The sequence below is a fragment of the Ammodytes marinus genome, assembly GCF_949987685.1.
Source record: "Ammodytes marinus genome assembly, chromosome: 16".
Lineage (NCBI taxonomy): Eukaryota > Metazoa > Chordata > Actinopteri > Uranoscopiformes > Ammodytidae > Ammodytes > Ammodytes marinus.
The window spans coordinates 8315532-8328263 of NC_137220.1; the positions used below are offsets into that span (position 1 = coordinate 8315532).

General features: G+C 43.1%; 1 protein-coding gene across 1 annotated transcript; it reads right to left on the bottom strand.

Annotated features, from left to right (window-relative positions):
* Positions 1–1032: 1032 nt before the first annotated feature.
* On the bottom strand, positions 1033–11758 carry LOC307262636 (casein kinase I-like). The gene is made up of 9 exons (XM_080043585.1): positions 11269–11758; positions 9598–9708; positions 8385–8533; positions 6471–6699; positions 5910–6080; positions 5663–5811; positions 4311–4479; positions 4088–4200; positions 1033–3162 (listed from the first exon to the last, which is right to left on the bottom strand). The coding sequence occupies exons 1-9, from the start codon at positions 11342–11344 to the stop codon at positions 3112–3114; spliced, it is 1218 nt and encodes a 405-aa protein (XP_079899711.1). The 5' UTR covers positions 11345–11758; the 3' UTR covers positions 1033–3111.
* Positions 11759–12732: the final 974 nt, after the last annotated feature.

A 12732-nucleotide genomic window follows, 5' to 3' on the forward strand; every position in this document is an offset into this window, starting at 1 on the left:
CCGACTTTTGGCACCTCTGCTGACAGAACCTTTGTGTATTTGTCATTTTTTTCTCTTCATTCTCCGCTTCTTCCTTTTCCTCTTCAAAATGCTTGGCCCAGACCATTGTTGCGCAACATCTATAATTTATAATCTATTTTCATGTGCAACATTTCATTAGTGCAATAATTTAACTGTAAACATTAATAACTGTCTGTTGCTGCATTCGCATGTGTGTGTGCTTTTTAGGCCTTCGTCTCGCTCACACACCCAACTCATCTTTGCAACCTCTTCCAGAGGCATTTCCCATTGGAGTAATACTCCAGATGTGTAGTATACAATAGAGGCTCAGACTTCACTGTTTTAGAAATACACCAGGAAATGTTTTTAGGTAGGACTATATCAGGGGGAGCCGTCTGACCTGTTGTAAAACTGGCCTGGCTGTGCAGCAGCATTCAGGACCTCAAGTTGTCCCACAGCACCACCCAGTGGTTAGATTACCTAATTGCTATAAGTTAACTAGCACTGGACAGCCTGACACTTTATAATAACTGGTTTTAGATATGAATGCGGCAGTAGCCCAAATGTCTGTGAAAATGACCCGACCAAAATGTAAATAAAAGTATAGCGCTATCTTTTGGCGTTGCTTTCCTTATACACAGATTGTATGAGTGCATCCTTCCACTGAACCCTTTGTCATTATTTTTTTGGTTACTTGGTGGCAGCAGAACATGCTGCAAACAACACTTATTAATAAGCTGAATTTAAAGTTCAATAGGTAGGCATTGTATTTCTATGTAGCCTATAGTCACACAGCTAGCATACCTGAAAGCAGTTGGAATCAGGATTCATTTCCCCCTAGGTCTGTGGATTAGCGATTAGGTTATGAATGAGAATATTAGAAAATCTTTTCTGAATAGTTACTGTCTCCATAGGATGGAATCCAACAACTTTGCGGACACTAGAGCCACTCAGAAAAGATATTTGAGCTGTTCACCCAAATCATACAGGAAACATGCATGTCAGCCATTCCATTCAATAAAAACCAACAGATACAAGTACTTAATAATTTATTTACACAATTTTAAAATACACAAATACAGTGGCATTACAAATGAGGAGCAAAAGTCTTAAGTTGGGAGAGGAAAGAAGGATTTCCCATGAATCCAAAGTAAGAGATGCATTGTGGGACATGAGCAACCATCTCCACTGCACAGGTAAAAGCAAAAGACAGACAAGAGGTGTGAAAATAAGGACTAAAAGAAGCAGACATGACAGACTCAAACAGACTATTCTCCCATGTAAAGTGGATTCATCATAGCCATCATCAGTGAGACAAACAAGTTAATCCATCACTTTTTTTTCAAGCCCACAGGTGAAGTATATATATTTATTTAAAAAAAACTTCCTTAGCAGGAACTCTAATGGAGTGAGGCATTCCCAGTCCCTCCATACACCGGCGTCTCCGTCCCCCGAAACTGTACAGTGGCTAATGGACATGGTAGACAGAGCAGGCACATCCTATACACACACGACAACAGAACAAACATGTACTATTACCACTACAACCCCATTCCCCCTTTAAGTACAGAAAATGGCTGACAATACTTTGCAACCAGTCTACCACATTGAGAATATTCTACTTCAAAATCTGCAGGATTCATTGGTCAGCGTGAGCGATACCTCAGAACTCCTCTTGATGCTCCACTAGTGCTGGCCCTCAGTCCATAGCTCTCCCAAACCCCCTCACTTCCATTCAGCCTCATGTTCACACACACACACACGGCCACAACTTCTACCTAGACTCTCACATTGCTCACATGCTCCTCTGATGGGGATGTGTGTCACATTAAGACTGATACGTTGAGTTTAACCCACAACCGTATTGGATTCTATATATTCCAAATGTAAATTGAACGAATAATAAAATGTCTAGAGTGATGGGCAAATGAAGCATGTATCTTTACATTGAAGAACACATTATTTCAGCACCTGTTAATTTGCAAGACACTGAGCATTTAAATCAAAGTCTGGGTAGAAAATGAGCAAAGGTGAAAGCCCACAGCAGAGAGTAAGATGGTCTCTAGAGTGAGGTTTAGGAGGCAAAAAACAACAACCAAAAGAACCCTTTAACAAGTCTATCCCCCCCGTCCCTTTGAGCTGGTCTAAACCTAGGACAGAACCACACAAACCAACACACACACACACACACACACACACACACACACACACAACGACATCACAATGCACTGGCTTAAAATCATCTCATCCATTCAGTGTGGACATATCGACCTCTTCCATTCACAGCTTTGCAAAGCAGCACACACACACAGTACTCGCAACCTCAACAAACAAACTTAAATGTGCTGTGTGTTTTTGGGATTTTTACTACAATATCCTGCTTCCAACGCACCTGAGGACAAAACAAAACAAACGGCCTCATATTAGGGGATCACCTTTGAAAATAGAACACTAAAAAAAGGCCTTTTATCCCATTTTTAAACAAGGGGAGTCTCCCAGCTGACATTTAAACCTAAAACACCTACGACAATAGGATTGAAGGACTGTTTCAGGACACACAATAGAGTGTAGGCACTGTCCTTGCACACTACCATGATGGATCACGTGTGGTCCTGCTTTTTGTCATTCATAAAGTCCCCACACACTATGGTCATCAGCCAACAGGACTGCTCATTCTCCATGCAAACCCCTTGTGAAGTCTGACCAGTGGAGCTGCTGTAAGACAAGTGTTAATGCTAAAAGAACAAGAATAAGTCAAACCAGAAATTGAAAAAAAAAAAGTTGCCAGAGAAAAAAGTGAATCCATGGCTTCATCAAGAGTTGGGAGGAGGGGGGAGTGTTTCCACATCTTCAATGGGAGAAGATGAAGAAAGGCTACTGTGCCAAGGTGGTTAAGGCATCCTAATTATACTCCTTCTCCTTTCTCATAAAACAAACTCACTTTGTGCACCTCTTCCTCTGTAAAGTGAACAAGAATGCAGCCAGTCTCTTGTGCACTGGTAGTGTCAATAAGGAGTCCTGTGTGTGTGTGTGTGTCAGTGTGTTTGTTTCAGTGTGTGTGTGTGTGCTGCATGTTGAGGCCTCCATGGTACACAGGCTGGTGGGAGGGTTTCACCGAGGAGCTGCAGACTGGAGGCCGCTGGGTGTGACTCGGGACAGAGCCTGTGGAGCACAGAGGGAAAATATTGTCATTTGTATGGCGACATCAACAATGGCAACTTACTTCAGAAAAACAGTTTTGAATTCTTAAATATACGCATAGTCACTTTCCTATATTATTGATACATGACAGGGCTCCCAGTGAAACACAGAGCAGGGAATGAGGTCTGACCAAATGTGTAAGGTTCCCAAGCAAAAGTCAAGGCAAGAAAATATGATGATGTATTTATTGCCTTGGCTTCACCAGTACAACAGAGGGCATCACTGTTAAGCAGACATTAGACAAAGGGCAGTTTTGGACACTTAACGTGTTGAACTTTTGGAAACTACTCCAAGAGTGATTCACTTAAAATGTGTCTTTCTTGAACGTAAGACATGTGTGGTGCTAGAATGCAAAGGTTTTGAGTCTATGCAGAACGCTATCTCCACAGCTAGGGAGAAATTTGACCAGTTTGGCCTTGAAGGGATGGCGATGTTCAACATTTTGGAAACATCAGAAAGGATAAAAGGTTTGTTCTGATAACGTTAATGGGCTTGGATGTGGCTACATGGCTGGATAGCATCCCCTCAGGCTGTGAGGCCCCATTCATCGCTGCAGCTTTGATTTATCAGAGTTCTGCTTTCACAAAACTAATTGCTGCCATCAGCAATGATTCTTTTCCAATGTAAAATACAAAAAAGGGGAAACAAGAAACGAGAAGTGATTTGTACTTTAGCACTGCCTGAAAAAAACTGTACATGTTGATCCATAGTGTGTGTTCTCTTCTCTTCCTTTTTTGAAAATGTGTCAATACTTGATCTTCTAATATCTAGTGTTATCCCTTGTTCTTTTATATCACAATGAGCAACTGAATGTGAAGTGGTGCTTCTTTGTTTCCATCTTTTGTGTTTGTGCGTGTGTGTGTGTTACATGTGAGGTGTGTGTTACCTGTGAGGCAGATATGCGGGATGCGTCCTGCCGTCCTGTCAGGTCTGAGGAGGAGATGTTGACGGGGGCTCCACGATGAAGGCGCATGCTCACCTTCCTGTCCTTCTCCAAACCTGAAACAGAGAAAAAGGTACAGGAAGACCAATCAGTGGATGGAAAACCCAATAGAGTAGTAGTAGTGAATGATTTCCCTTGTGCATGTAACATGTGTGTGAGCAGGTACCTGTGTGTGAGGCTGGGTTGAGTGGTGAGGGGGCAGCTGGCTCTGGAGCGGCCCTGGCCCTCCCTGAGGCTGAGGGCAGACCCCTGGCAGCAGGGTTCCTGCTGTGCCTCATCCTCTCCTCTCTGTCACGACGCTCCCGCTCTGCATCCTCCACCGCCCTGTTGGCACCCTGAAGCAAGCACACACACACACACATTTAGTCTCTCAATATCTAAAAGTGATATACAAATACATCGCAATGGGCAGTACTGTATCGGTTGACCACAGGTTATGAAGAAAAAGCAAATAAGTAGACATTTGAGTTTAGGGTTAGCTTTCAAGTTACACGTCTAAAGTTAGCATCCTCCAGTAATTGAAGGTTTTGACAAAGGAGAGATAAACCAGTTTAGCCTCATAAATCTGCTCTTAGGCCTCTAAATGTACACAATCTATTGTAATCAACCCATGATCAGCTAATAACCTCCTGCTGAACACCAGCAAAACCAAGGAGATGGTGTTCGACTGGAGCAGGACGAGAGGTGACCTCGCCCCTCTGCAGATAGATGGGGTCGGCGTGGAGAGGGTCTCCTCCTTTAAGTTTCTGGGGGTGCAGGTCAGTAAGGACCTAACCTGGCACACCAACACGGCTGCGGTGGTTGGTAAGGCTCAGCAGAGGCTTTATTTTCTAAGACTGTTGAGAAAATGCCAGGTGGAGACTAAGCTGCTGCAGACCTTCTACCACTCTGTCATTGAAAGCGTTCTTGGGTATGGCATAACAGTGTGGTACGCAAACTGCGCAGCCAAAGATAGGAAAACCCTACAGGGGGTTATAAAGACAGCAGGAAAAATCATTGGCTGCCCCCTGCCCTCCTTGGAGGACATTGCAACCTCCCGTGGACTAAATAGGGCAAGGAGCATCATGGCTGACCCATCCCACCCCGGCCACAGCCATTTCCAACTCCTCCCTTCCGGTAGGAGATACAGGTCCCTTGGGAGCCGAACAAACAGGCTACGGAACACCTTTTACCCCTGGGCTATTCGCCTATTAAATGCCTGAACCCCCCTCGCCTCCCCCCGTCCCCCTCCCTCCCCCCGTCCCCTACTGGACATAAGAAATCCTCTATTTTTAATAATTTTTTTCTTAAACAGACACTCAGATTTTTTATTTAGCATAGTTATTAAATTATTGTTGCCTATTGTTGTCTGTGTATGCATGTATGCTAATTTGCACTGTGGGTGGTGAGCACCACCCTAATTTTGTTGTACTGTTTGCACAATGACAATAAAGACTGAATCTGAATCTGAAGCTGAAGCAAAACGGGTGACTGACTTTGGGGAGGACAAAGAATGAACCGAGTGCCTAACTAACTTACAAACTTGAGCATGTTCCAGTCAAAGACATAGTCGTAGGAGAAGCCCTGTCGGTGGAAGAGGTTCCTGAAGAGTTGGCGCAGGTATGAGTAGTCGGGCTTGTCATCGAAGCGCAGAGAGCGGCAGAAGTTCAGGTAGGTGGCAAACTCCGCTGCATGGACAAAGAAGACAGGACGCACACATGAGCAATGGGTCAAAGTTAAACAGAAGAACTAATAATAGGTGGGAGGGGGGGCACTCAACACGTACATGGGTAGCCTTTGCAGAGGACCTCAATGGGCGTGGACATCTTCTTTTCACTGATGCGTTCGTACTTCTGCCTCTTGGTGGCAGCTTTGAGGCCTTGCCAGGGCAGAGAGCCCAGGTTGAAGTACATAAGGACATAGCCCAGGGACTCCAGGTCGTCTCGCCTGGACTGTTCTGTAGACAGGGAGAGGACAGGTTCAGATCTAGGCATGCACCATAACAGGTTTCAAGGTATACCGCGGTGTGAAAAAGTCAAGGTTTCAATACGGCCATTATCTCTGTCATACCTTTCTAAAAAGGTACTAGAATACACAGGATGTTAACATACAAGTGTATTCATGTTCAGAATATTCCTGCATCAAAACCACTTTCACTAGGAGAGAAATGTGTAGAAAGTGAGCATGTCTCTAAAAACCTTGTTAAGCTGCTCACTTAAAAAAGACAGCTTTAATTTTTACCCAGACATTTCAAAATATCACATGTATTTATGATTTATGATACAGTGGTATATTTGCTTAAGGCTATCAGCTGTGTTTATTCAGAGCAGAAGTCAGTATGTCTTACCGATGCCCAGATGTGTGTTGATGGAGGCATAGCGGGCGGTGCCAGTCAGGTTCTTGTTCTCGCGGTAGGGGATGTGCTGGTGCGTTCGGGCGTCGCGGTACTTCTTGGCGAGGCCAAAGTCGATGATGTAGACCAGGTTGCCCTTCTTGCCCAGTCCCATCAGGAAGTTGTCCGGCTTCACGTCTCTGTGGATGAAGTTCTTGGAGTGGATGTATTCAATGCGGCTGATCTAGAGAGGGAAGAGTTGGGAGTGTTCAATATTTGATCAATTCATTGATATAAACGTAAACATAGTTTTCTTCAAAAAATGGAAGCAAACATTTAATTTTTTGAAGGTAAGATCTGCTGCAAACTTTGGTGATTTATCCTTACTTTGTAGGAATTCATTCATGTGACTTTGTCTTATACTAGTAGAGGAAGAGGTGGAAAAACAAATACATCAGAATTATTTACCATGTTATAATGGAGGCACAGTAATTATCCCATAATTCATTTAAATTGACCATTTAATTATATTAATCACAATTATCAAAACATTACTTTCTTGGCATCCACTACAGCAGTGGTTACAAAACTTTTTCTGTAGAGACCCCCTTTGTTAGATAAGAACATTTTAATTTAATTTGCAAGTAGCACCACTAGCTGACAGCTATGTTTTGTTTGCAGGCTACTGTGATGTGAAAACAAGTATGTATTCCTCAATAATTGATGCCATAAGAAGCTAAAGTAAAGGGGGTGGAACTATTTGAGGGGGCGTCGTGCTCCGGCTACAATAGAAGCTTTGTGTATGTGCTGCAGAGGGCTCTGGACGGAGTAGATACACAATCAATGTTTCCTCCAGAAAATGTCTTAGTCAAGGTGGTCACTGCACAGGGTCATGGGAGGCGCAACGCGCCGTGGTGAAAATTTTGGCCGTATTTTGCTCAAAGATGCCAATGCACAGTAAAGAAATAAACAACTGCTTATTTGAATACAAAAATACAACAGACACTGACCTTACAGTTGAGCAATTTAATTTGCTATGTGCAGGTACACATTTTGTGCAAACATGCAGACAGTACAAAGCACAATTAAAGAAAACTTCTACTGTTTTGGTGCAATACCATGCAGACATACTAAATACAAATAATGGACCATATACACTTAATATGTGTATGCACATCAAAGTGCACATTTTTGGATGGGGGGCTGTTGTGCGATTATTGTGGACAATAGGCCTACTGTGATGCGATAGCCTATAATTCATTAATGGTTATTTTGAGCCTACTCGCGCGGTGCGGTACAATCGCGCGCGCAAAGCCGCAGACACAGAGCAGCTGAAAGATAGAGAAACGCTTGGAGACACATGCGCACAATTATTTACTGCAAATCGCGGCCTTTCGTGCAGTTATGACCATGCACAAGCACACATCGCGCTTGCTAGTACATTAATTGTGCAGGTCGGTAGTCAAGGCGGAGGGCTAGCGTTGCTAAGGCGGCCGCCTTAGCCATAAAGAGCTGGGGGAAACACTGCACAATGCAGCAGAGCCATTGAAAGCACACACATTGAGTTTAACCTCAGGTATCAGCAGACAGACCCTAACACGCATCTGGTGGAATTTGGTGAGCTTGAACTGAGTCTGCTGCAAAAGTTATGCTGCTGCAGACTTCAAAAATGTACGTTGACAATGTTAACTAGATGCAACAGCCCAAGTTATCAGGCAAACATGGAGACACATAACAGTCTCTGTAGGTCAGACAGCAGACTGTTGATTGTTGCATATCTCCTCTAAAGATTTATTAATTCAGATGCTTTGAATCAATTGTTTTGTCTCTGTAAACAACTCCGTAGAGCTACATAAATACACTTTGACTTGCTATCCATCAGCCACTAGTCCCTGTGGAGTGACTCCTCTGTTGCCCTGTGGCTCTCACCATCTGGTCTGCCAGCAGCAGCACAGTCTTCAGGCTGAACTTGCGGGAGCAGAAGTTGAAGAGATCCTCCAGACTGGGCCCCAGCAGCTCCATCACCATCACATTGTAGTCGCCTTCCGCCCCGCACCACTTGATGGTCGGGATACCAACTGGAGGAGAGCACAACAGAGTGGAATCAGCCCTCGTTTCTACTGTACTGGGATGGAAAAGCTTTCTACAGTTAACACAACAGTCAGCTGACAGATTTAACTTTGGCCAGGTTTTCACTGAGCGGTGCTGTTGGGTTTGTTGGGCACGATTATTATTATTATTTTTAATTTAACTTTCATTTATACTCGAGAGATTAATTGATGTTGAATCAATGAGCTTATATTTGCGTTTCCACTGTTTAAAGTTGGGAAGGTTACCAAAATAAACGAGCCGCACCTATTTTTAGGACCAGCGCCGTTCAACTGCTCTGACCAATACTGTAGATCTTTGCAGAGTTTAAGTGGAGAAACAAGGACTACTTTTATCCCCATTCTGTTCCTGGTTTATTTTACCAATAAGGTAATGAACATGCACTGGCACCAATGTGACTAGGTAAACTCGCACACCACCAAAAAAGGTCACATATGCGACCAAAACAGTCTCAGTCTTGAGCCCATCATTTTCTCCTGCAACTTATCATTTGTAAAGTTGTCTGATGCAGGCCAGTTCCATGTTGCTGGAGAAAGAATAGAAATGTCAATTGAACGACAGTGGCCAGCTGGTTTAGTAGTAGATGGTAATTGGCTGACGTTGCCAAGGCAAGTAGGCCATCTGGCATTTCCTTCTACAGGCAGACAGCGACAAAATGCTGCTGCTCAGCACCTAGCACACACACATACGCTATTTATACACCTGCAAACGCAAAAATACATCAGCAACCATGTCCCAATAAATCCTGCAACAAAAATACTAATGCTTGAAGAGTACCGACTAGTGTACAGGCTGAATACTTAAAAGATACCAAAGAGAAGCACTAACCTATTCACATGTACAGACAGAGAGACAGGTTCTACCTGGCTTCTCCCAAGCTTAAAACGGCGGTGTGTTTAGTAGTGGTGCAACGGATTACAGTTGACCCGTGGTTGATTTAGTTCATGAAAGCAAAAACCCCACTTTACACAGGGTGTGTGTGTGTGTGTGTGCGTGTGTACAGGATTTTTAACAGTCTAAGAGTAAACAGTACCTCCACCCTGCATCATCTTGTAGATTTTGCTCTCTATGTGGAGCTGTGGGTGTTTGGTCTTCACACATTCCAACTTAATGGCGACCTCCTCTCCAACTGAGATATCAGTACCTACACAGGAAGAGAAAGAAAAAGGTCAGCTGCAAGGTAAAGCATCAGTACATTTTGCTGTAAGCATGTATAATCATGTCTCAATTAAGTTTCTCAACCAAAAAAGTACAAAATATGTCCAAATTAAGTGTGTGCAGCGGAGTATTTGTGATGTGACAAAACATTCTCGTAGACTCAAATCTTAAAATCAAACTGTTATTAAATGAACACAGAAACCACGTTCAAAAGATGAATGTAAAAACAGCATTCTCTGTACAGGGAGCTCAAACTTCTAATTAAAAATAAATAAAGTTTTTGATGGAGGGGGACATATTAAATGGAATGTACTAGAAATGTAATATATTCATATGATATTCATACAAATATTGCAAAGTAATTTTTACATTAATATACACTTTGAATGGCTAATTAATAATTCACAATGTTTGTGTCCATATTAAATGTTTTCTACAGACAGTGTTTTCCCTGTCATTGTCTTGGGCCAACAGAGCCATCCCAGCAGAAGGCATGGCTGTGGCCACAGAGGAAGACCGCTCTACCCCAGACCCTCACCTGCTTCCTCCCAGGCCATGGCAGGGGAAGGTGGAGCATGCGATGATTACAAATTTCCCCAGACTATGGAAACTTGCAAAAAGTGCACCCTGAATCAAGCAGCCCTCTGAGAGGGCCTTTGCACTGGAGGAAAGGCAGTTGTGTGTGTGTATCCACATTTTAATGTTCATGCCTTGTATTTCAAATATGACGAGAGTACTGTTACTCTCATGTTAGCTTTTGTTGGTCGTTGTGTGTTTTAAGTAAATAAACTGATCTTGCACCGCTTGATCTCAATACTTGCACTGGTGTTTTACTGTGACATCACAGTAATATTTACAAAGTACGTTTTTTTTAACCCTAAATTTCTCTTTCTGTGATGTCACGAGAAAGAGAAATATAGGGTTAAAAAAAACACTCTTACTGCCTTTTCTCAGGCTAGGATGAACCGATTTTAATTTTTTTTGCACATTTATACTACATAGGATCTCAGAATTCAATACACCTTCATATTCAAACCGGTGAAGTAGGCCTTTAAGTGTCCTTTACCACATAGGGGATTTGACAGTAAACTAAAGGCTCTGGCCTGGTCAGCTACTCTCTTCCTTGACTGCTGCTGCTTCCAGGGGCGAGTAGGCTACAGGCAGAGAGCGAGCCCGAACATTAGCTAGCTAATCGGCGATAAAGGGTTTAGTTACACCGCAGCCGTCACTTCCCATTGTTGTCCGGCCTAATTCGGTTAATTATCAAAGACGAAAAGTCCCCAAGTCGAGCACGTTCAACAAATACATCGTTTAATGTAAGTTACTAATGCTCGTCTTATTACTGCTGAGTTTAGCTGATTTGGCACACATACTGTTAGCTTGCTTGCTAATGTTGCTAACACCTAACAGTGAACAGCTGATTGACAACCAGTCCAGGAACCCCGGAAATACAACCAGCTGGAAAGCTCCATGTACCTGATTGAGGTGAATGGAAACAAATAGAGACAGACAGTGACGACGACAGGTTTCTTTGAACACGACTTACCCAGATAGATGTCTCCAAATGATCCACTTCCAATTTTCCTGCCCAGTCTGTATCTGTTTCCCACTCTTAACTCCATGGTGAGCGATTTGAGGTCGGCTAGCAAGTAGGCTCGCTAGCTCCAAAATATTAAAAAAATATCCAACTTTAAAAGCCCAAGTCTTTTTTCTCTTCTCAGAATTTAATCAGAATCAAAACACCAGACACATTCAGCTATCTTGGAGCGATGAATTGGGTCTGCTGTGCCTGTGCGTTGTCTTCGGATGAAGTCGGCTCCAATAATCTTTCGCCGCTTGTTTTAAAATACAAATAACCTCATATTGTGACAATACGGGGCTCGTTGGTAAGGTCGAAGTGTGTATTTTATGCTCCCACTGTTTTTGATAACGGTGAGCGTAAGTTATCCACGGATGAAGACGGATTTGGTGGAGATTGGGGTTTTGCTTTGGTATCGGTTCCTCTGGTCCTCCCGTCGCTGCCTTCGCTCTGTTTGGTCTGATCGTGTTCAGGCACCTGCTGGATGTGTCTGACGTCACTTCCCCGCTGGGTGACGAGGGAGCACACTGTCAGAGAGCTTCTCTGCGAAGAGTTCCCAACAGATACCAGTATCGGTAACAGCTACAGCACGTCCTAAACCTAGACCTCGCACAAACATGAAAACAAAAATTATGCTAACAAATGATAGGCTAATGTTTTTTTATAGGCCTATATATATTTTAGATTAAGCCTGAGTTAATACATTTGAACTGCAGTCTGCTCATATTCTCTTGCATGCATGGATCGGACGTATTCTTTACATTACATTACTTGCTGTAGTTTGGTCTGGCTTTGCGAGACTACATGGACATATAAAGAAAGATTATTTGCGGCCGCCATCTTTGCTTAGCTCGGTCTGACTGGTCGGACCTCCCCCTCTCTGTGGCCTTTTGTTGTTGCTCCCTGGGTTTGCTGCCAGGGGTCATTCTCCTCCTATTGAAAGAGTCTGATCCTGCACAACAACAAGAGGTGGGTTCCTTTGTCCTGTTGGCCCGAGCCCACCCCTTTCATGGACCATTATCTGCACTGACTGCATAACAATAAACAATATTTAAACATTGTCGCTTCAATAAAGTTTAAATGACTCTTTGTAGGCTATATTCATGTGTTGTTGCAGTTAGGCTATGTAACACTGTGAAAACTCAACGTCAGTGTGGATTCTTTCAAATAAACACAAATGAAGCCTAAGTTTTAAAGTCAGTATTTAAGTAGGCCAAATGTATTTTGTTTAAAGTAAACACTTATCTTAGGCCTATATGAAAAATGTAAATGCATGCTACTTCAGTTATACAGTATTTGTCATTTAATTTCGTTGAACTAATGCTTTTATTCTGAAGGGGTACGGGCTTTCGCTGTCGTTCAGTGGGGAGACGTTTCCTGGTTCATGTGTGTTCCTTAGTGGTAGCTATTATATCCGCTGAATTCAATGAA

Coding starts and splice junctions, on each gene's coding strand:
- LOC307262636 (XM_080043585.1), bottom strand. CDS start 11,344: ATGGAGTTAAGAGTGGGAAACAGATACAGACTGGGCAGGAAAATTGGA. Junction 5,812..5,909: donor CCTCTGCAAAGGCTACCCAT/GTACGTGTTGAG, acceptor TTGTCCATGCAG/CGGAGTTTGCCACCTACCTG. Junction 4,480..5,662: donor ACTGGAACATGCTCAAGTTT/GTAAGTTAGTTA, acceptor TGCTTGCTTCAG/GGTGCCAACAGGGCGGTGGA.